The sequence below is a fragment of the Alexandromys fortis genome, unplaced genomic scaffold (genome assembly GCF_014885135.2).
Source record: "Alexandromys fortis isolate MF-2015 unplaced genomic scaffold, M_Fortis_MF-2015_v1.1 scaffold_30, whole genome shotgun sequence".
Taxonomy (NCBI): domain Eukaryota; kingdom Metazoa; phylum Chordata; class Mammalia; order Rodentia; family Cricetidae; genus Alexandromys; species Alexandromys fortis.
Window position 1 is genome coordinate 13,124,800 of NW_026067922.1, and position 22,793 is coordinate 13,147,592.

The 22,793-nt window shown below is 40.7% G+C and overlaps 1 protein-coding gene and 1 long non-coding RNA gene across 21 annotated transcripts in view; one reads left to right on the forward strand and one right to left on the reverse strand.

Annotated features, from left to right (window-relative positions):
• Kidins220 (kinase D interacting substrate 220) overlaps positions 1 to 22,793 on the forward strand; it is a 91,590-nt gene that overhangs the window by 61,390 nt on the left and 7,407 nt on the right. For 2 of the 20 annotated variants that reach the window (XM_050141850.1, XM_050141851.1), the window contains exons 23-27: positions 6,068 to 6,246; positions 7,876 to 8,102; positions 9,981 to 10,094; positions 17,991 to 18,023; positions 21,317 to 21,448. In XM_050141850.1, coding sequence (XP_049997807.1) covers positions 6,068 to 6,246; positions 7,876 to 8,102; positions 9,981 to 10,094; positions 17,991 to 18,023; positions 21,317 to 21,448 — 685 coding nt within the window. Of the gene's footprint in view, positions 1 to 6,067; positions 6,247 to 7,875; positions 8,103 to 9,980; positions 10,095 to 11,290; positions 18,024 to 21,316; positions 21,449 to 22,793 lie in introns of those variants that run through there. The other 18 variants (XM_050141852.1, XM_050141853.1, XM_050141854.1 and 15 more) reach the window with 16 other exon arrangements.
• On the reverse strand, positions 20,811 to 21,363 carry LOC126501268 (uncharacterized). Its single transcript, XR_007591627.1, has 2 exons — positions 20,969 to 21,363; positions 20,811 to 20,919 (listed from the first exon to the last, which is right to left on the reverse strand). It is a non-coding gene; the product is annotated as an uncharacterized lncRNA (long non-coding RNA).

The window sequence follows — 22,793 nt, forward strand, 5'->3', positions numbered from 1 at the left end:
ATGCAATAGCCAACTGTCTTCAAAGCCTCAGACAGTTTATACTCTGAGGGTTAAGAAGAGTCACGTGAGGGAAGCATCCAATCACAAAAGCAAACTGCATGTGGTGGGCAAGCTGCACATCGCAAAACGTGTTTTTCCATAGAGGCATATACACAAATATGATAGCCAGTTGTAACGAACAATCTGAAGTAAACTCACTCCTATCTGCTACCTTGGAGGAGCTCAAAAGCACAGTTCAAGAACAATTCCGTGTTTTTGAAGAAACTGGGGTCACCAGATTCTTGTCTTGGTTTCTTGGAGGTTTCCCATAAGCACTCAGAATTCTCCTACGACTCCATTCTTGGACTGTCTTTCTTCAGAACTCGAGTACAAAGTCAGGATGGTTTGTGAGCAGACCTGCTCTGCTGTGTTCTAGAACAAGTATAATACATAGCAGAATTCTTCTAGATTAGTTTTTCCATTTAAAAAAAATGTATAAATTTGCTGGGTATGGTGGTTATAGGCCTTTAGTCCCAGCACTCAGGAGGTAGAGGAAGGCAGGATATCTGTGAGTTCGAGGCCAGCCTGGTCCAGGTCAGTCGGGGCTACATAGAGAGACCCTGCCTCAAAAAACAAGTAGACGACAAACTCTAGAACTGAAGGTCCATACCTGGAATTTAGCAGGGCAGGGCTGTGCTGGACATTTGGTTATTCAGCAGCAGCAGCTGAGGCAAAGCTGTCACTTTAAGATGGGGGAGTTGCCACACTGGAGGAAAGGGCTGAAGAAAAAGCATTTTGGAGCTACTTTCCCATAGGTAGGCTACAGAAGAGGTGCGTTCCTCTTAGAAGTGGTACCTGCACGTGCGTCACACACTTAAAAGACTAGAGAAGTGGCACATTACCACCACCCTTACAGAAGTAATTTAAAATCTTTCTTTTTTAGAAATATATTTTATTTATTCTTTGATAATTTCATGCCTACAACTTTTATCATTTTCATATCCCAATCCCTTTTCAACTCCTCTCAGATATCTCCCGTTTCTCCTCCCAACTTCAGGTTGTTAGTTTTTAATCATTGAGTCTAATTAGTGCTACCTTTTTGTGTACATGGTTGTGGGTCTGTCCACTCGAACATGGTCAGTTAGAGAACATATCCCTAATGAAAACTGACTTTTCCTCCCTAGGTACCTTTTCTTGAGAAAACAGACAAATAAACAAACAAAACTTAAAACTATTAACAAAGGTACTCCTTAAGTATAGTAAAGGTTCTGAACACCTTTACCCCTAAATCAGAATTAAAGCAATAATGCCTACTCCTATGGAGAGAGTTTTTTTGTTCCTCCAAAATTCACATATTGTAGCCCAAAGCTGGTGTTTGGAATTAGACATTTGAGACATTGAGACGTAAATACAGTTAGATAAAGCAGTTCATGTAGAGTTCTTCTCATTGGGTTAGTGCCCTTGCAAGAGGAGGCTAGAGTGAGAACAGAACAAAGCGTCTCTCCAAGACTCTTCTCTGCAAACCAAGAAGGCCTGTGCTCCTAAACTCCTCATCTGGTACCTGTGTACCCCTAAACTCCCCATCTGGCACCTTTGTACCCCTAAACTCCCCATCTGGCACCTTTGTACCCCTAAACTTCCCATCTGGCACCTTTGTACCCCTAAACTTCCCATCTGGCACCTGTGGATCCCCAGACTCCCCATCTGGCATCTGATCTCACCATCTTTGAGGTGAAGAACTGTGTTATGTTAATGTTTGCTGTTCAAGCCTCTCTGTTCAAGGCATTTGGTTCTAACTGCTCAAGCTAAGATGTTCTCTCTCTCTCTCTCTCTCTCTCTCTCTCTTCTTGTTCTTCTTCTTCTTCTTCTTCCTCTCTCCCCTTCCCCCCCTCTCTCTTATGCAAGATTCTAGCCAGGGTGACTAGACAAGAAAAATAGAAGGACCCAAGTCATAAAGTAATTAATAAAACTATCTCTAATTACACTAATTATCTCTAATTACTATGATCCTGTATAGGGAGTATCCCAAAGAATCTACAGGAGAGCTTCTAGAGCTAATCTAGCAGTTTGCAGAATGTAGATCGACACAAAGATCACTTGTGTTTCTGTCCTCAATCTGTGGATAATCTGAAAGGAAATTAAGTGTTTGATTTAACCAAGCCAGTTAAAGACATGTTCGTTGAGAACCACAACACTGCTAAAAGAAATGAAGGAAGATAAAATAAGTGGGAGGACTCAGTATGCTCAAACCAGAAGTTAAGTAACTAGGGTAGTGGGGCTGCCTAAAGTTCCTTTCGAAGCTGATGCAAAAGTCTTTCCAAATCCCTGTAACCATCATTTGCAGAGCACAGCAATCTTGAAGAAGAGTGGAGTCCAAAGGCCCATACTTTTCCGACTTTAGAACTCACAGCACAGCACCGGTGCCAGTAGAACAGCAGTGACACAGAGAGCTCACTGGGCAGCCCGGGGAGGGGGAAGCACAGACAACTGAGGCTGGCGAGGTGTGGGCGAGTAGAGAAGGACGTCCTCCAACAAATGGCTCTTAGACAGTAGGTTCCCATGTGCTGGAAAAGAGCGCCACACATGAAAAGTAACTCAATATGTTCTGCCTAGTCTTTCTCAAGCACAAAATTGTGTTATCAGAAGGGGTAAAACTTAACTTTTATTCAAAAAGGATAGAGTTCTTTGGGAATAAAGTGTGTGTGTGTGTGTGTGTGTGCGTGCACATTTTCTATTTGCTTGACAAGTATTTATCAAGCAACTGTGCTATGACAGTATTCTATGCTAGGCACTAGAGATAGACTAGTGATTGAAACAAAACTTGCTCTCAGCTTCGATGGAAGTGACAGTCTGTGGGGGCGAGGCGGGGAGTAAGAAGTTTCAGAAGATAATTCCACTAAGAGATGCCCACGTGACGTGTACATGTGACATGAAGGAAAGAATAAGGGCTATCTTGTGCTGAAGATGAGGAACGACTGAGAAATCAATGGGTGAAGGCAGGATGGAGGAGTGACTAGGATTTTGGTTGTTGTTCCACAGAAAATAGCTGTCATAAAAATGAGGTTTGTGAAACCGGAGAGATGGCTCAGCATTTAAGGACACTTGCTGATCTTCAAAGGACTGAGTGTTTTCCCTAGTACCTGTGTGGCAGTTCACAAACATCTCTTACTCTAGTTCTAGGAAATCCAAAGCTTCTGGCCTCCATGAGTTTCATATAGCCACATCAGGCACACATACCTATATATAACTTAAAATTATTTTAAAAATGAATTGTGTTGTGGTATCTTTTGTTGTTGACTCTAGCAATACAGTTATTGTTTTTCCCTTCATTGCTAGTGATTGAACCTGGGGCCATATGGATGCTAAGGAAACACCCTTCCACTAAGACGCACCCCAACACCAACTATCCTGGTTTTGGCTGTGTGTTAATATGATGGTCTTCTGGAAGTTAGATCTGTCTCCAGTGTAATACAGTTCCAAGGCAGGCAAGAGTTTAGAAAGACTATTAGGTTGCCTGTCTTGCACAAGACATGGGTCTGATCATTGTTGAGTGAGAATTGGGGATAGTAAATCTTAATTTAAATCACTTATTAAATAATTCCATTATTAGATAGCTTCAGAAAAAATATGGTATCTTCTTTGTAAGTTTTATATTCTAGATCTGCTTATACTTTAAGATAGAAAATTTTCCATATAGTTTTGGTCCTTTGAATGGAGGTGACATGAAAGGCTGATGCAATTTCTGCCAAGTAATTAATATGTATCTTCTATAAAGTAGTGTCATTTATAATCAAAATGCTTTAACTTACATGGGTGTTGGCATTAACAAGTGCTGTTCCATTAGTGGCATCAAAAGAAACTACATTTAAACTTCCTGGGAGCTCGTTGATGCCTGAGATTATAAAAATGCTTTCTGTGGGCCATTTAACTGCTGGCAACTTTAGTTCACATGATTCATAGTGCTGAAAATTTAAATTCACTCTTAATTGAAAAGTGAAGTTATTTAAATTCTTTAAATGCTAACCTTTGGAAAAAATATCTGAAAAATAAAGGCCCATATGATTTTGATGGCCCACTGCCAAAAGATTATCATTTACATAAACGTCTCTTTTAACAGAAGGGCTTAATGCATTGAGCTCAAAAGGTTAGAATAGAGACTTCAATCTGGAAAGCAGCAGTAGCCGTTTGGCTTGTGAACAGCAGCATTGTTCACCACGCTGAGAACACTGTTCGCATTCAGGCTGAAAGCAGCGCTGGCATTAGGATTCGGTTAATTTGTTTCATGTGACTTGTCAGCTGTGTGTTTTTATCTAAATCTTCCTGGCCTCTCTTCTTTTTTGTGTGTAAAATTCTTAGAATAAATTAACTACCTTTTTAACTGTTTCATTTCTGATATTTTTCCACCTTTGCAAATGATACCATGTGATCATTTTCTAGGTTTTTATTACATGTTAAATGTATTCAATAATCAGTTTGAGTGCAGTTTTACTTTATTAAAAGCAACCCCATCTTAGGGAGCTTTCTGTTTTGTCCATGTGTGAGTGTGTGGCAGTACTTTGTGAAATCCACAAGACAAAATTGCTTGCCTTGTCTTCTCACCAGAGCCCCGTTCTTTCCTCGTTTGCTAATTTTGTTCTCTGGATTTTCCCTCGAATGACTTTTAATATCTGGCTACCAGCCAAGTACTGGGTCTTAGCAATAAAGTGCTGATCCCATAGAAAAGATGCAGCTGTTGCTAATCTTAGAGTAGGGTTCCATCTCACTTGGAAGATCAGAAAATGTCCTCTCCCCTAAAGTGGAGCCTCATGCAACCCAGGAGCACATACTCTTGAGTAATTGGCAAGTGCTTTGAAGAGAGTGAGCACCAGGACTTTGAAAGAGCTTCAGGAGGCTTTTAGCATAAGTAAACCCCTGTGCTGAAGCTGTCCAATTTCATGTTTGGAATTTCTGTGTATCCATGAAATTGTTCTCACCGTCAGAAAGGTGAATATGCCAGTCACCTAGTCAGGCCTCTTCCTGGTTCTTTGTAATCCTAAGCTTCACAGGGACTGGGATTGGCTCTTGCACATTGCCTGGACTCTTTATTTATTATGAGATTTGTATGTCAATATAGTTCATCCCTTTTTATTGCTGTGCTGTATTCTATGGTGTGGACCTTCCTCTACTTCTGTGCCCACTCACCAGTTAGTGGACACCGTGGTTACTGCCAGTTTTCTTGTCTAACTGTTTGAACATCTCCGTTCCTTTATCTCTGGTACATCTTCTTATGCACCTCACATCTGCTTACTACATGACATTTAGCTGGGAGGTGTACCATGCAGAATTTGAACATTTGGCCATTTTTCTTCTTTCAAGACAATTTCTTATTGATCATTGTAATAGTATCTATTAACGGTTTTTAACAACTAAAATTCACTTTTACATTTGAGAATTTCTGCTTATCCAGAATTGTTGATTTTTTAATTATGAAAAAATATAAGAGTTCATTATCAGTTACTATTTAATCAGCTAAGCCTTATTCTTTCTAGACTACCTTCTGTGTTTTTTTTATTATACCTATGTTTATACAATAAGCATACATTGGTTTCACAATAGAAAATAATGTTTTATAGAGAAGAAAATAACCTGTGCTAACACTTTTCTGGTTTGTGTGATTTATTTTAAAAGGTCCCCCCCCCCCCCCGCGAAAGAAGAGCTATGGTGTCACATTGAAGAGCCCAAGTCTCAGGACCAGCCTCTCCCCTGCTGTGTGACACAGGTGGCTCTTAGCTCCCACCTGTGCATTTGTCCCCATCTCAGTCAGTGAGAGGGAGCAGCTGACTGTAGGGCACCTGGTGTACATGTCTCTTTCCCTACTTGTCTCTCTGCTCCGTACCCTGCTCCTGTTCTGACCTTCTTCACTGTCGCCTAGCTCATTTTGGAACTATATTATTATCTTTTCTCCTTTAGCTTTATCATCTAAGGTATTTTTAAATGAGAACACGGTGTGTCTGACATGTTCCTTGTGGACAGAAGCAGCAAGTTTAAGGATGCAGAGTCTAACTCTGGTAGCAACATTAATGGACTTTCCATTTCTTTCTTTTTGAAGAATATCAAAGAATATTCCAACAACTAAAGATGTTGAGCCACTGCTTGAAATCGATGGAGATATAAGAAATTTTGAAGTGTTTCTGTCTTCAAGGACCCCAGTTCTTGTGGCTCGCGATGTAAAGACTTTTTTGCCTTGCACCGTCAACCTGGATCCCAAACTACGGGAGATCATTGCAGGTAGGTTGTTGGGGTGCAGTTTATTTTTCACTGATGTCCTCAAAACTTTTCATGTTTCTTTTCTTTCTTTCCTTTTTTTGTTTGTTGGTTTTGTTTTTATTTTTGAGGCGAGGTCTCACTATGGAGTCCCAGTTGAATTGAGTCATTGCAATTCTCCTGCCTAGGCCTGTGAAGTGCTGGGGCTGCAGGACTGTGCCACCATGCATGGCAGATTTCCTGTTCTACCTTAGCTGGCTAATTTTATCTTTTTCATGAAAAAGTAAGAAATTTGAACCAAGATGGCATAAGGACAGGGAGTGTGGACACCTTGGAGTGTTAAGATGTCAGCTGTTTGCTCCTATGCTCCCCCCTTGCACCAAACTCTCCTTCTGGGATGTGAGCTCCCCGTTCTTTTTCACATACAGTCAGGATTTCCACTTCAGGTGCCACACGTGGTAATTGTCCCTTCGTCTGCCTCTGTTCTTAATAGGGACCTTTGTATAGAGCAGAAAACAAAATCTTTACCTTCACTTTAGGTTTTTCAACCTGATTTATATAAAACTGGGGGCTTAAAAATATTAAGGGTTAATTTATTTTATGGCACTGCTGGAGTTTGAACCCAAGGCCTTGTGTGCACAAGCAAGCACTGTGTCACTGAATATGTCCTTACCCCCTTTTTACTTTTATCTTGAGGTAGGAGCTCACTAAATTGCCCAAACTGGCCCTAAACTTTTGACCTTCCTCCTTATAGCCTCCCGAACGCAGATCTACAGCCCATACTGCAGATCCGGTGTGCATTCTGGCTTTAGAGCCTGTCATGCAGGTCTGGTTTGCATTCTGGCTTTAGAGAGACTGATGTGTACTGGAGCACACACAGCTGTATTGGAATACAAAGGTTTCGTGTGATGTCACTCATCAGACCATGCTTGAGCTTTCTGGGAGTTACTGAGGGATCACCTTCAATTAGTCTTGTCGAGTGAAATAGCGTCACAAACAGACGCTATAACCTTGCACATGTGTGGGATCCAAGGGACAGTAGGGAAGAACTTATTGGAGCCTGGGATGAGGGAGGACAGAGGACAATAATGAGAGGCCAGTTAGTGGGTACAGAGGTATAATTGGGGAGGGGCAGTAATTTTGGACTCTCCTTACACAGTAGGGTGACTATAGTTAACTGTGGTTTAGTGAGTGATAGAAGGGGCCATTTCAAATGGTCTCATCACAGAAAAATAGTGAGTGAGGTGATGAACAGGTTCATTTCCTCAGTTTGAGCATTATGAAATATATGCATCTATTAAGGAAGCATATTGTACCATAAATATGTAGTTATTATAGGACAAAAAAATCTAAACTCTCCAAGTTCTTTTTCTCAATACCTTTAAAGACTCAAAAAAAATGGTGTTTGCTAACTGAAGAAAGAATCAATGTGTAATAACTTTTCAAATAGTGAAGAAAAACAAAAACCAACCCTTTTATTTACAGCAATTGGTCTTTTTTTGTAGACTATTAAAGATTTCCCATCAACTCATTTAAACCCAACTGAAGTCACTTGCAGTACTGAATGCGTGTTCTTGTTTAGTAGCTGGCAACAAGACTCATCACTAGTGACCTGTTCTCTTTTGCCTTTTTGGGTTATGATGGGATTTTCAGATGTTCGAGCTGCAAGAGAGCAGATCAACATAGGAGGCCTTGCGTATCCCCCGCTTCCTCTGCATGAAGCCCCTCCTCGGCCACCTTCTGGGTACAGTCAGCCTGCATCTGTCTGCTCCTCCTCAGCATCCTTCAACGGGCCGTTCCCAGGCGGGGTCGTGTCCCCTCAACCCCACAGCAGCTATTACAGTGGCATGTCCGGCCCCCAGCATCCCTTCTACAACAGGGTAAGGGGCAGCCCTGCCCGCACCTTTGCTCAAGAGTCTCTTCCAGGAGGCACACGGGCTTTCTGCCTGTGGGCTTTGATACTGGTTTGCAACTGTAATTTAGATTTAAAATAGGAAAGTGTAAGGCTTAAATGTACAGTTGTATGATTTTTTTAAACAGAGTCTTGGATTTTGGAATATTCTAGACTGTCAAAGAGTCTGACTCTAAGAATATTGGCTTTTATTTATGTTCTTGATGAGGAAGTAAACACTGTGTTCAGTGGTGACTGCCCTCCATTTTAAAGGGCTCTGTGGTCTTCTTGTTTATAAACAAGGGCTCCTTTGGTGTATTTTGTGTAACAATTTATATTGGCATTTATAATAGCAGTGAATTCCTAGAGTCATTCATAGTACATATGGGAGGCATACTTCTTGAAGGATCAAATGTTATTGCCAGTTAATACCACATAAGCCATTTTTATAATTTCATTTCAAGTACCTTCAGTCATATGTAGTTCTTAATACACAATTTCCTAACTAAAAATTGAAAGCACAGTTAGCACTGGCACCCAAACAAACTTGAAGGTGCCTGTTCTCACCTAATGACACGAGTCTTGTAATGATGCTAATGACTTCCTGAAGGAAACGGATCATGAGCCAGTGTATTTTATAGAATTGTACTCTTAAATTCTTCTTTTCTCCCTGGCTAGTCTAAATTCAGGAACATACAGGAGCTAATGTTCATAGAAGGCAGCTGACTGCATGACTTTATTCCACATGAGTTGGAAAGAAAGAGTTTGGGATAAATGTGGCAAAGAAGGAATTGCAAAATTTAAATTTTTATTTTTTTTAAATGGCCATATTAGGTTTGCTGTTCATAGAGCCTTAGAAATGTGATTCCGTTTTTCTGTGTAGATGAGGCCGGCGCAAGAGGAGTCAATAGCATTTAATAGATTTATGCCATGCTCGTTCTCTGTAAAAATTAACTGTGCGGTAGGGTGCGGAATACAGATCTGTAGTTACCAGTCTTAAGAATCTGCTATAATTTCACATAAGATGGCTCAATCAATACTAATTAAAAGTGTGAAAATAAGTTTATTTGAAAAAAGAATTATGAAACCATCTAGGTTGCATTTAATATCCACTTATTTTAAGAGCAATAATGCAATATGCTTTTAAAGTATTTAATTATTTTTAAGACACTGAATTTTTCTTGTTTTGGTGTTTAGTGTTTCTATTATTATTTAGGGTCTGTGAGTCATGCCATTAAAAGTCATAGTAATTCTCTTAAACTGTCAACAGTAAAGAACAGAGACGCGGCTACCTCGGCACAGTGACGCCTAATGAATCCTCATCTTTATGTTTCTAGTCCATATAGTCTGCTAGGTGAAACTGGCCGTAAGTAAATGCAGAAGTTAAGTCTCGTGTCGGTAGCAGTTTCCCCACCTTCTAGTTTAGAGCACACTCCAGGTGTGCGGTGACACAGCTGAGCTCCAGGTCCCCACGCTCCCACGTGACCAGAACCATTTTGCGTCTTATATAACTTAATTTTTTTTTTTGTAAGGCAGAGTATTCTAATAACATTCTAGGCTGCTTTAAAGAAAAAAAATTGTAAGTTAATATGTACAAATCATGTACACCAAACCTCTTAAAATGTTAAATATAAAGAAAAAATGTTTGTGTCAACTCTTAAGGTATAAAACATATATCAGATAAACAAGAGAGTGTACGTCATCGTCTCAGCTCTGGTTTGGAGCTTACGGAGTGTGAAGGAGGTTTTTGTTTTGTCACTTGCTTTTGAATTTTGGAGTTGTGTTGGTTGGTTTCACGTGATAAATCTCTTACACTATGATTTCTGTAATTGTTCATGCCCTTTTTTTGTTACATGTTTTTCCATAGCCATTCTTTGCCCCATACCTTTACACGCCAAGGTATTACCCTGGCGGTTCCCAACATCTCATCTCACGTTCATCAGTAAAAACGAATTTGCCCAGAGATCAGAACAATGGCCTAGTAAGTATATAAAAGGGTAACTAAATATTAATCTCATAAAAGAACATGGATAGCATTAAAAGCTGTATTTTTTTTCTTTCTGAAGTAAAAGAGTACAACTTACTTTATAGTTTTCAGCGTCAAGCTGCTACTAATCTAAAATGTATATTTTCATTTCTGGTAAATACCTATGAAAGAAGAATGGCTAGCCATTTCAGTGACTAAATGTTGAGTTTTTACAACCAGAGATCTCTGGCTTGTAATGGATTCTTTTCTATGAAAACTTTAAAAACTAGATGTTTTATATCTGCTGATTTCTAGTATCTTTTAAAAGGACATCTCTATGGTATCTCTGTGTGTATATACATTAGACTATGGTTTAGCAGAAAGGATGCAGTAAGAGAAAAGTATTTCAGTCTGTGGCAGGGATTTAACAGAATAAGATTCTTTAAACACACTATTGAATATAATTAATCCAAAACAAAATACATCTGTGCCAAATATATTAGGGGTTCCTGATGATAAGCTTTAAGTAGCTATAAAAAACAAATTCCCTGTTAATATCATTTTAGTTAGATGTTGAAGTGGTGGAAGGGGACGTCCAGTCACCCTGGTGTTTGGTGTTATCTGTGTGTCGTTTAGCATCATGTCGTTCATCTCTATGTGCCTCATCCTGCCCTGTTCACCCACTCTCCTGTTTATGTTGCTAGGAAGTTATCAAGGAGGATGCTGCTGAGGGGCTTCCTTCACCCACAGACTCCTCGAGGGTAATGGAGTAGTCTTGTGGTGTGGAACTCAAGTGTCTCGTTGCTTCTGTAGCAGCAATGACCATCTTAACGCGATTGGCAGCAGTGCACTAACTCACTGATGGTGTGACTGGCAGTGTAGAGTAGCCGAGTGCTAATAATTACAGCTCATGCATCCATTCCACAGCTAATGTTCCTCCTGCATTTCCCCCTTCTCAGCGATGTGGGAAGGGCTTGTATTCCCCAGCAAGGAAGGGCTGTTTCCAGGAGTCACCACAAATATTGAGCAGTCAATTTTTCCTTAGTGCTGAGAGTTGTTTTCATCTTTAACTGTTTTTTATAAAGCCTTCACTTGGTATGCTTCATGTAGGATAGCTTTAAAAGTATTCAAAATCACCTTTGACGCTAGAGAAAGGTGCGAGCTAGATGGTGTAGACCAGCATGTCTCTAGTAACTCATTCTTGCTTCTAGGTGTCTCCACTGATGAAGTCTTCATGCAATATCCTTCTTCCTTTCTTTATTTGTGAAAGACCTAGAGCTGGTTCAGCATCTAAAGCAAGTTGTTTAAACCCTTACCCCTTAATACATTAAGATACTGAGTTCTTTAAAAATAAGGACCAACAAACTGTGGAGGAAGGCACTAAAATTATAATTATTCCCAACCTGATGTTTAAAAAGAAATGCCTGTGATTAGCAGTCATAAAATCTTACTTTAGTCAGTCAGTATGCAGTTGAAGAGTTCAGTTTGTGTTTTATGTTCAGAATATGTTATTTCATGTACATGCAGTCTCTGAAACTATACTCAAGTGCAGTAAACAGTAGAGAGTTGCAGGCTGAAGTTGCTCATCCTAAGCTTATCAAGAATGTTTAGGGTAAACATGCATTTGAGCAGGTAATAGATTTTTTTTAACCTTAATTTTCTTTGAGTTAATCCTATTAAGAGAAAAAAAGGGAACCATTTTGTTGTTTTATGAGGAGTTGATGATTCTTAAGTCTTTAACATTAGCTGAAGTGTTTGAGCAACTTGGTTATCCACCGATGACAGACCTACTGAGTCACAGCCATTCTTTTGGGTACTTAAGGATGCTGTGGTCCATGAAGCATCACCACTGTATGTAAAGTGACTTTTAATTAGTCAGGGAGCCTTTGTTATAGGGATTCATGTGTGTGGTTCAGTCCTAGGGACTAAAGTTTCTCAGTGAATTTCTGATGGAAATCAGATACTGTGAAGGATTTCATGACTTCAGTGGCACAGAGATGCTGAGTCAGCTAGGGCAGAAGTGTAGGCAAGCACTTGTAATTAAAAGGCACAGTAACTTATTGTTTCTGGGTTCAGAAAGGAGAGCATAGACAAGGTTTGGAATGAGTTTTTCTGAGGAAGGGGAATAATGCAGTTCCCGAGCCATGTTTAAGAACTCAGTAACAAGACATGAAGGCATCTCACCTAGAGCAGTGTCTGTGTGTGTCAGTAAGATAACACACTTCATGTTCTCTCGCACTAAAAGGTAGTTTGTAGCTGGTCAAGTGTTAACGGATGCTCATCATGCTTCCTGTGCTTGTAAGAAATTAACAGCGGCAATAGTTTATAAAGTGTGTTTTGTAGAAGACCAAGCAAAGCACCTCAACATTTCTTCAAAGCCTGCAAAAGCAGTGGTGGAATGACGAACCTGCCTGTCTTAGTCAGTGTTTTGTTTCTGTGAAGAGACACTGTTACCATGGCAACATTTATAAAGGAAAACATTTAATTGGGGTGACTTGCACTTTCAGAGGGTTAGTCCATGATCTTTATGGTGGGAAGCATGGTTGTGTGTAAGCGGACATGGTGCTGGAGAAGGAGCCAAGAGTGCTACATCTGTATCTGCAGGCAGCAGAAAGAGAGAGAGACACTGGGCCTGACTTGAGCATTTGAAACCTCAAAACCCATCCCCAGTGACACACTTCTGCCAACAGTGCCACACCTACTTCAACAAGGCCACTCCTCCTAATAGTGTTATTCCCTGGTGACCAGGCATTCAAATCTATTAGCTGATGGAAGCATTCATAGCATACCACCACACTGCCAGACACAGGTGCCATGGGTGCTAGCTGGATCAGCAGCCTATGGGAGAATAAGTGGTCCCTCTATACTCGAGGCTACCTCGTCCTAACTGGGACAATAGGGCTGTGTGGCCAGGATTCCCTTCATAGACCTGATGAGAAAGACCACTTATAGATGAGCCAGGAGCTGCACCAACCTTTCAGAACAAATTGTGGTGTTATTACAGACAGGATAACATAGAGGGAAAGTGAGGTCAAAAAGTTAACCAACTATGGTCTTTGCAAAATATAGGTGAGCTCATCTGTTTTTACCTCAGGGAATTTCTGATAAACCAAATGTTTGTAAAAATAATAAGTTTTCCCACATTAACATTACAGAGATTATAGTCTGCAAAGTCCAGTCAAAGATTAGCAAGTAAATTAAAATATTTGAGTGTTTCACAAAGTAGGGGCTTGAAATATAAACCCCTGTAGTGGTTTGGCTCCCTGTAATTTTATGAGAAAACATGCATGCCAGATCTTGTGAAAGTGAAGATAATATTAGACCTGAGATGTGCTCTCAGAGGACTAGAGTTAGAAAGGACTAGTAAGTATATCCTCGTCGAAGGGGGAGAAATCCCTTTTCATTATTGAAGCTTTAATCTATACCTCATTTCAGAAAGGCAGGGAGAGCAGCCCCTGGGCCGGCTCTAGCCCCCCCCCCAGGCTTCTCTAGGCACAACTGTTATCTTGGGGGCTGGTTCACCCTCCATGGCCCAGGTGAAATGTGTGGGGCTTACACCAGGTCACAGGAGCAGGGTGTACGTAAGGAGCCAGAATGCTCCGAGCCCCTGCTCCTGACTTCCCCGCATTTGGAGTTAAATAGATCTGTGATGCAGTCCTACCCTTGCACAAGCTACTCTGATTCTGTGCTTTACAGTCTTGAAAAGGCAGGCCAATTTCTTTGATCTGATTTGGGAATTACTAAATACTAGCATATTTAAGTACATTATTACTTACTAAGAATATCCCAGAGCCTTAAAGACTCAGAAGTCAAACTGCTTGAGTTAGGTGTTTGTTGGCTAATAGTTGACAGCAGGGTGTACCTCTGCCACCAGTTTAGATTAACCCAGGTGTTTCTTTACTGATGTTTCTTGGGCATGAGAGGCATTATTTATAGGAGTTTTGAGGTTGTAAATATGACCATGACTCTCTTAAGGACAGGGGTGTGACCTGGGAATCACACCTTAGGCAGTCCTGTGAACATGCAGTACACCCACTCAAACTAAGGCAACTACACAGTCAGTAGATGGAGTATTATCATGGGACCTCCATTAATATACAGTCTTAAGTTGACTGAAGTGTTGTGTGGTGCATGACTGTGTTTGGGAACTTGTAGTTTTTCTGAAAGATTTCACTTGGTGCCTTTACCTTTTCTCAGAGTTCTCACCAAAGTGTCCATTGTCCTCAACACAGATTTGCACTGCATGGCTTTACTTAGGTGAGAGCTGCTTTGAGAAAAAAGATTTACAAAATTCACAAAACACCCTTACAAACCACATAGTCTAGACATACTGAAAAGGAAAGAAAAAAATGGGTTTGTCATGAATGCATGTAATGTGTAATAAAAGTATTTTTTTTACTAATATATAAAAATAAATTCTAGGGGGCTGGAGAGATGGCTCAGCGGTTAAGAGCACTGGCTGCTCTTCTAGAGGACCTGAGTTCAATTCCCAGCAACCACATGCTGGCTCACAACCATTTATAATAGGATCTAATGGCCTCTTCTGGCCTGCAGAGCACTCATACAGAAAATATAAATAAATTTAAAAATAAATTCTAAATAATTAAAATGTACCAAGTTTATGAACTTGACAGTGTTCAAGACAATGTACGGCACACTCAGAGTGAGAGAAGTGTAAATGCATTTGAGGTACAGTGTGGGTCCTGGCTGCTGTCATGAGAAGGTCAAGTGTTGCAAGAGTCAGCTTAAAACGCTGTGGGAGTATGGGTTTGTCTCTCCAGGAAACTGTACCCATAGGTAACAGGACACTTGTGTATAAGACATGCGAAATAGGGACTGACCTACTGCTCTCAGGAGGCATATGTTCAGAAGCAGGCTACTAGCAAGAGTTTTAGGGAGCCAAAGGCTCTTCCCAGGTTTGTGGCTCTTTTAGGAAGTTGGTACCCTAACTCCATATGGCCTAGAAGTCAACTGTAGTGGCATGGTGAGCCTTCTGTTCCCCTAATGGAAGGAAGGGCTCCTTATGGAGGGGCTGCCTTGGGTTAGGTCTCCTGGATGGCATTTTGTTAGCGATTCAAACCTGCTGTGCATAGCAGCTGTGAGTTTGCTGCTCCTGGTGAGAACTATCTTTCATTGGCAGACATTTTACCCCCAAAGGAAGGAATATCGTAGCATTTCTTCCTCCTCCTGTTTTCCTTACAGATTTAGCATTGTGTACGGCTGGCTGACACTGAGTGAGCGCTTGCTGACCCACCATAAAGTTATTGTGTATGTGAAGGGCCTATCTGGTGGGATAGAACAGGAGACAAAAATGGAAGGCATCCTGCACTCACAGCCTGTGGATTCCCAGGCCACCACGGGATCACCAGTGTCTGCCTTTCTTGGCCTCTGGGAGATCACTTCTATACATTGTTGAAAAGACATGACAGATTTAGTATCAAGTGTAATTGAAAAAAATTTCAGAATTACATAGGCAACATTAAAACAGTTTCACACTTTCCAGTGTGTTCTTACCATTAGGTTTAGAGATTGAAGACAATGTTGATTTAATAATGGCATTTCAAATGAATATTAGAGCTTTTGCTAAATGGGCCCCAGCTCATGGAGTAAAGTGTGAGAAGCCAGAGGTTCCTGGAGGTCCTTTATTTCCACCGCTGCTTTAGGGCTTGCCAACTGTCTTCAAGGCAACTGTGTCCGAACCAAGCTGTCTCTTGTTTGCTCAGGAGAAGAGCTGGATGAGAAAGCTGCAGATGCGGGTAAGGAATTGGGAATGGTAGGCATTCTTTAGACTGTGCGTGCCGCAGGTGCCTACCCCCCTCAGAGACTGTGTGTACCACAGGTGCCCACCATCCTCAGTGACTGTGTGTACCACAGGTGCCCACCCCCCTCAGAGACTGTGTGTACCACAGGTACCCACCCCCCTCAGAGACTGTGCGTACCACAGGTGCCCACCTCCCTCAGAGACTGTGTACCACGGGTGCCCACCCCCCTCAGAGACTGTGCGTACCACAGGTGCCCACCATCCTCAGTGACTGTGTGTACCACAGGTGCCCACCATCCTCAGAGACTGTGTGTACCACAGGTACCTACCCTCCTCAGAGACTGTGTGTACCACAGGTGCCCACCATCCTCAGAGACTGTGCGTACCACAGGTGCCACTATCCTCAGAGACTGTGTGTACCACAGGTACCTACCCTCCTCAGAGACTGTGTGTACCACAGGTGCCCACCATCCTCAGAGACTGTGTGTACCACAGGTACCTACCCCCCTCAGTGACTGTGTGTACCACAGGTGCCCACCATCCTCAGTGACTGTGTGTACCACAGGTGCCCACCCCCCTCAGAGACTCCCTGCAGTAGTGTCAACCAGCTGAATATTATGCACCCTTTTAACAGTACTTAAGAAGTGGATTTTCATTATTCTTTTTGAATCAGAAGGAAATGCTAGTTTTTCCCCTTTTATTAAATATAACCCAAGTTGTATTTTCTTTCTGCATGGGAGTCTTTAAGCCATATTTCAGTTAATTTTTTTCTCTGAATTTCAAGTAAATGGAGTGAAATATTTTATAGATGGTCTTACAGTAATATTGAAGTCCTAGGTATAGTTAAAAAGGTTAAAAAGCAAGGACTGAAGGGATGGATCAGTGGTTGAGAGTACTGACTGCTCCTCTGGAGGACCCAGGTCGAGTTCCAGCCAATACCACACAGCTGCTCACCTCCTATAGATGACTCCAGTCCCAGGGATCCACCACCCTCTTCTGGCCTCCATGGGCACTGCAAGCATATGATATCTATCTATCTATCTATCTATATAGTAAAATATCTTTTAAGTTAAAAAGCAGGCAAACATGTTAGTGTTTTTTTTTTCCTTCCTTTTTACTTAAAGTGTCCTTACACTGTAGTGTTAAGCTTTATCTGTCATCTTTGACAGGACTATTTATCCAGCCACGTGAAGAGTAAGTTACCTAGTGCTCAAAATAACATAACACAGGAGGAAGAAGAGCCAAAATTCATTTCCAGCTAATTAACAGTTTCTAATTGCATTTCCTGTTTGGGGGCACCTTAGAGTAGACCACCATTGCACTGACTGGTCTGATACCCGTGCACATCCCTATGGAGATGTGCATATAGAGCACCTTCTAAAAGCTTACTTGTAGTAGGTAGAAGAGGTCCCCTGTGGACTCCAGATACTGACCGTGTTCAAAGACTGATGTCTGAGGGAAGGCTAGCAGAGCCTTGCTCTTGCTCACTAAAACAGCGTGGTCAGTTACTTTGTTTAAATTTATCAGTCATCTGTGGATGACTTTAAGCTTTTAAAAATATAGCTCACTGATTTTTAAGTTCATAAGAATAAGTAAGAGCAATGTTTATTTTCTTCGAAATAGAGTTCTTAGAATTCTACAGTATGGCAATCAAAGAATGTGGGTTTTTTTTTCTTTTTTACATTCCTGATTTGTTGGGCTGTAAGTCTCAAGACATCTTTTGAACAGACAATTGAGGCTTCTGTTAGGATCAACACTCATATTTAATGGTGTATTTCTGAACAATAACTGTCCTTCGAGGTAGTCTAAAAAATTAAACCTTATAAATTTTTGACAGTTTTAAGCTTATATGTTGGAAGAATATGGGAAATGTGATTTACCTAGTTTTCTTGTTTAATGTGTGATGCATGATTTATTCTTTTAATGGAAAAAATAAGTTTTAATAGTGCAACTTTAAAATTTCTAAATATCTACTAATGCCATAAAACTGGTTTTTGTATGTTTCTCACTCAGTGCTGCTGATACCAAAGTTTGTTCAGAGTGGAGGGAAATAAGAAGCTTGGTGTGGGCTGTTTCTGTGTGCAATGCGTGTGCTTTGATGGTTTATTTCACATTCATGGCCTTCACTTTGTTTCCTTCCTTCCTTAAAGCCGTGTGACTCTGGGTTTAACAGACAGAGACAGGTACAGAAACTCCTGTGACATCTCACTTACCTTAGCAGGCTGTTAGACAGTCATCGGCTACTTCATGCTGGGCTGTTTATAGATCTCTGCGCATTCTGTGTCTTGGATTCATTTCTGTAGTTGCTTTCAGCCTCTGCATGGCAGTCACTGCGACTAATCAGTTTTCAGCTTATTTAATAAATTGACTGAAGATGTGATATCAGAGTATACTGTTAACCTACTGACACCAGAAAGCAAAACCGCCACCTCAGGTAACCAGTGTTTTCATAGCTTTGCTTTGAACTGGAGGAACTCTGATGAAGGTGCATTTTCAACGTCTAATAGTTGAAACAAGCTAATGTGTGCTATGTTGAGTTTTCCCAATAAGAAAGATAAATAAATACATTCCAATTTAGAAAACCAGTCTGCTGGTTGATCTGGATTCCACAGGTGGATTTCGAATGTGAATGCACTGTAAACGTTGAAGGACTAGCATTTGGGTTCCTCGTTTCCTCTCAAAATAATATACTTGGTTTCTACTAAGAATTTGGCAACTTAATAAAATTTTTATATTTATCTTACTTTTATGATCTCTCCATTCAAAATTTATTATTTTGGTTATAAAAGTCATTTGATTTAAAAGTAATTTAACTATACATTATTACTTTATGAAAGACTTGGAAAATGATTAACATTTATCCTTCCTTCAAAGAAACTATTGCTACATATGGTTTTCAAATTAATAACTTATCAGTTGGTAAAGACCAACTTAGAAATAGGAGTCAGGCATGGTCTTAACTCCTTGGTGGAGGTGGCCTCTGCTAGGTGTCAATACTTCACAGCTTTCCTTTTCCCAACTAATAAATTCTTGGGGTAGATTTTCGAAACTCTGCCATGTTCTGTTCAACTTGCTTGGCTTTCACCCATTAATTGATGGCCGTCAATGGAGGTTATTATAATACAGCTACTGCAGCAATGGTGGTTGCCTAGTGGGGATTCTGTTTCTCTCTGCCACATTTATTAATTGGAATTCCATAAGGAAAAGTTGTCTTTTCCTCCTAATTCACTTAGTTAAGTATTAATCTTTAAGGCCAGGAGTGGTGGCATATCCCTTTAGTCCCAGCACTTGAGTGGCAGAGGTCAGCCATCTCTATGAGTACAAGGCCAGCCTGATGTACATAGTTCCAAGACAGCCAGGGCTACATAGAGAGTTCTTTTTTTTTTTCATAGAGTATTCTTACATCAAAACAAAAACTAATTTAGTCTTCTCAGTATGGATTCATGGATTTTTCCTATGAATTATAATCTATCATAATCTATATTTTATTGATGAAATTCTACTTTTGTGATTTTTTTAAACAGAAAAGAAAGTAAGCCAATATATTGAGAGCAAGGACCCAAGTTAAAGGTTTGGATAACATTTAAAAGATCAGTCTTATTCACCAGTAAAAGGAAGTGACATGTGACAAGATGAATGAGCCTTAAAACAACATGCTGAGTTAGAGTCAGAGAGGGAAGGACACATGTTGTACAGTCCCATTCATATACAGTGTCTAAACAGACATTTCAAACCCGGAGGTGGAAACTAACTGATTGATTGCCAGGGACTAGGGTGGTGTTGAAAGACAGCGGAGAGACTACTAATGGGAACAGGAGTTTGTTTCTTTTGAAGGTGATGGCTCACAAACCATCATATAAATATGTAAATATCTATGTAAATAAAGTTAAAGTCATCAAATTAGTCAATTAATGTGGGTGTTTCATGGCACATGAAGAGGAAATCAGCATGGTATTTAAAATTCACATATTGATAGTGCATAGTGTACACGGAACACTGACTGACTTACTAGGCAAAAAAGGGCTGTGTGCAAAGATATGAAAATTCAAGTATGAAAAGACTAGTCTTTTGCTGTTAATATTTTAAAGGCAGTGCAACTTTGGACCATGTAAGATATCATGCATTTTATAGTTAAATAAAAGCAAACTACAAATGAGTGTATTTGATGCAGTTTGCTCCAGGTCATCCGTTTCTAAACTTTGATGTACCTGTGTTGCTTTTGTAAGCTAGGTAGAGCCTTGACTCATGAAGTTGCTGCTCCTGCTGTCTGAGTTCCATCTGTCACATGCACACATGCATGCATGCACGTGCACACACACAGTAGATGTCCGTGTATTTCTCAGGTAGTAAAATTATTTATGTTTTCACACTACAGATAAAGTTTGACTGTATCTAACAGGCATTTTTAAACTATTGGATAGTCTACTGTTTCTTGACACTGGTAAAAGAGTCAGTAGAACATTTATTGAAACATTTATTTACCTTTCCCTGCCTGACTGTCCTGGAACTTGCTATGTAGGTTATGCTGGCTTTGAACTAGGAGAGATCCACTTGCCTCTGCTTCCTGAGTTCTAGGATTAAAGGTGTGTGTCACCACTCCCAGCCAAACTTATATTCTCTGAAGGAGGTGATAAGTCCTATTTCTCATATGAATATTATATTGAAGGGTAAACAGGGCAGATCAGAATGCCATCACCTTTATTGCATTTTCTGTATTGTGGCTTTTCTCTTCAGGGCTATAGCTTCTAGAACCCTTTTTTAGAAATAGTTGGAGCAAAGAAAACAGTACATTTATATAAAACCTGATCAGCTACACTTTGGTCCTAGTCCACCACTCCCTAGATTCTGGAAGCCTGACTATCAAGGCAGTGCATAGAGTGTTTTTAAGGTTACTTAATTATTTGATATAAGCACTTAAAAATTATCCTTAGAGGTTTCTTTTGTATTCTATAAGTGTCGTCTTCTTCTTCTTCTTCTTCTTCTTCTTCTTCTTCTTCTTCTTCTTCTTCTTCTTCTTCTTCTTCTTCTTCTTCTTCTTCTTCTTCTTCTCTCCTCCTCCTCCTCCTCCTCCTCCTCCCCCTCCTCCTCCTCCTCCTCTTCCTCTTCTACGTCTCCTTCTCCCTCTTACTCTCCCCTTCTCCTCCTCTTCCTCCTCAAGTTCTCTCCCTCTTATTGAGGGCAGTTCCCTTATTTCTCAAAGTTAAGTATAATAATGAGGACTAGATGTAGCCTGGTCCACAGGATGACTATCTGAGAAAAGTGGTTTGGGTCAAGCTGTCTTTCCCATAATAAATGCTATTCATTACATGTCACAGTAGCTGAGTCTACTTATTAAGGGCATTTTCTTAAATTCTATATGCACTGGCTGTGTTTTTTTTTTTTATTTCAGCAGAATAACTTAATGAATTTTTCTGTCACGTGACCTCACACACTCCATATTAACACTACTCATCTGTATTTCCCTTGGCTTACCTAGGGGTCAGCCTCCACCACAAGCACAGGGCTGCTGCTGAGTTCCATGACCGTGGATATCGTTTCTGAAAAGTTGAGGCAAATAGAAGGGCTGGACCAGACCATGTTGTCTCAGTATTGCGCAACAATCAAAAAGGTGATGTGTATGCTTCCATATTACCTAGGGAAAGGCCTGCGAGTGCAGAAGACAGGCCACATGCTGGGCAGCACATCTTCACACCGAGCCACTACATGCGACACCTCTAAGTGAAATGGGTGCTTCCTATTTCGGGTTCTCTAAGTAGATTAAAGAAAGAGTAGCTGACTAGCAGTGCTGTCTCACACGGTCTAATATAGGGATAGAATGGCACAGTGAGCATACAGCTCATTCACTGTGGAGCAGAGAGCCTGGGGAGCTCCTTGGGATGCCCACTAGCTTCAGCTGCCACACAGTATGCGGTTCTAACCCAGAATCTCTGGAACAGGAAGCTTTCTGAGCATGAAGATCAGTGTAGATTCACTGTCGGGCCTGTTGAGCTGGACTTTGTGCTGGGTGCTCAGTGAGGAAAGTCCAAAGGCATATCCCTCTATAAGTGCTCAGAAGTGGTGTTAGTTCCAGGCATTCTGGGGAAGGATACCCCCCCCCCCCCGCAGTATGTGTTTGTGTGGCTTCATAGTAATCACAGAGTAGAGTTTATTTCCTACAAAAAGTCATTTTTTTTATCATGTGAGAGTTATGGTTGTATTATGTTTGAAGAACCACATAGGGTTGGGCTTGCAAGGCTGGTGCATTCGTGAAGGTTCTTTTCTTCCATGTCTTATAGCTCCAGAGTCACCCTAAACTGGACAGTATGTCTGGAGGTGCAGTGAAGACATTGCCTACATAAAGTTAATCGCATCCAGTTGCAGATTTTTCTTCTAGCCTAAGATTTCATATCACAGTTATTGAAGTAGAACATTGTTAGCAAGCCTCTGCTGCTTGTGCATTTGATAAATTACATGCATTTCTAGACACCATGTGACTGATCTTAGCCCACATGTGGTCAGAAGTACTCAACACATGCTGGTTTTCTTATACAGCTAATCCATGCCTCTCCCTGTCCGTCTGAGTCAGTACCTCCTTCACACACACAGACCCTGCTTCTGCAGGCACATGCTTAGTGTCGGGAGTCTGCTCTCAGTCTCCGTGGACAGACTCTGGATGCTCATTCCTTTGAAATTAACCTGGAAATGAAACATCCGACCCATCCCAACATAAATGCTACCTCATTTTACCAGTTAGTAGCCAGGATTTTTCCCACATAAAATCAGAAGGCCACCTTTGAATTATGCTAGTGTTTCTCATTTAAGTGCAGCTAGAATTACAGGGCCCCCAAAATTGAAAGCCTACAGTAAGTTTAATAAACTGGAAAGTTAGAGTCTGAGCATTCTGTATGTATTGTAAGTGGTGAATCAGCTTGTTAGATAAACTTCATTTAGATCTTGGTTGGCAACTAACACAC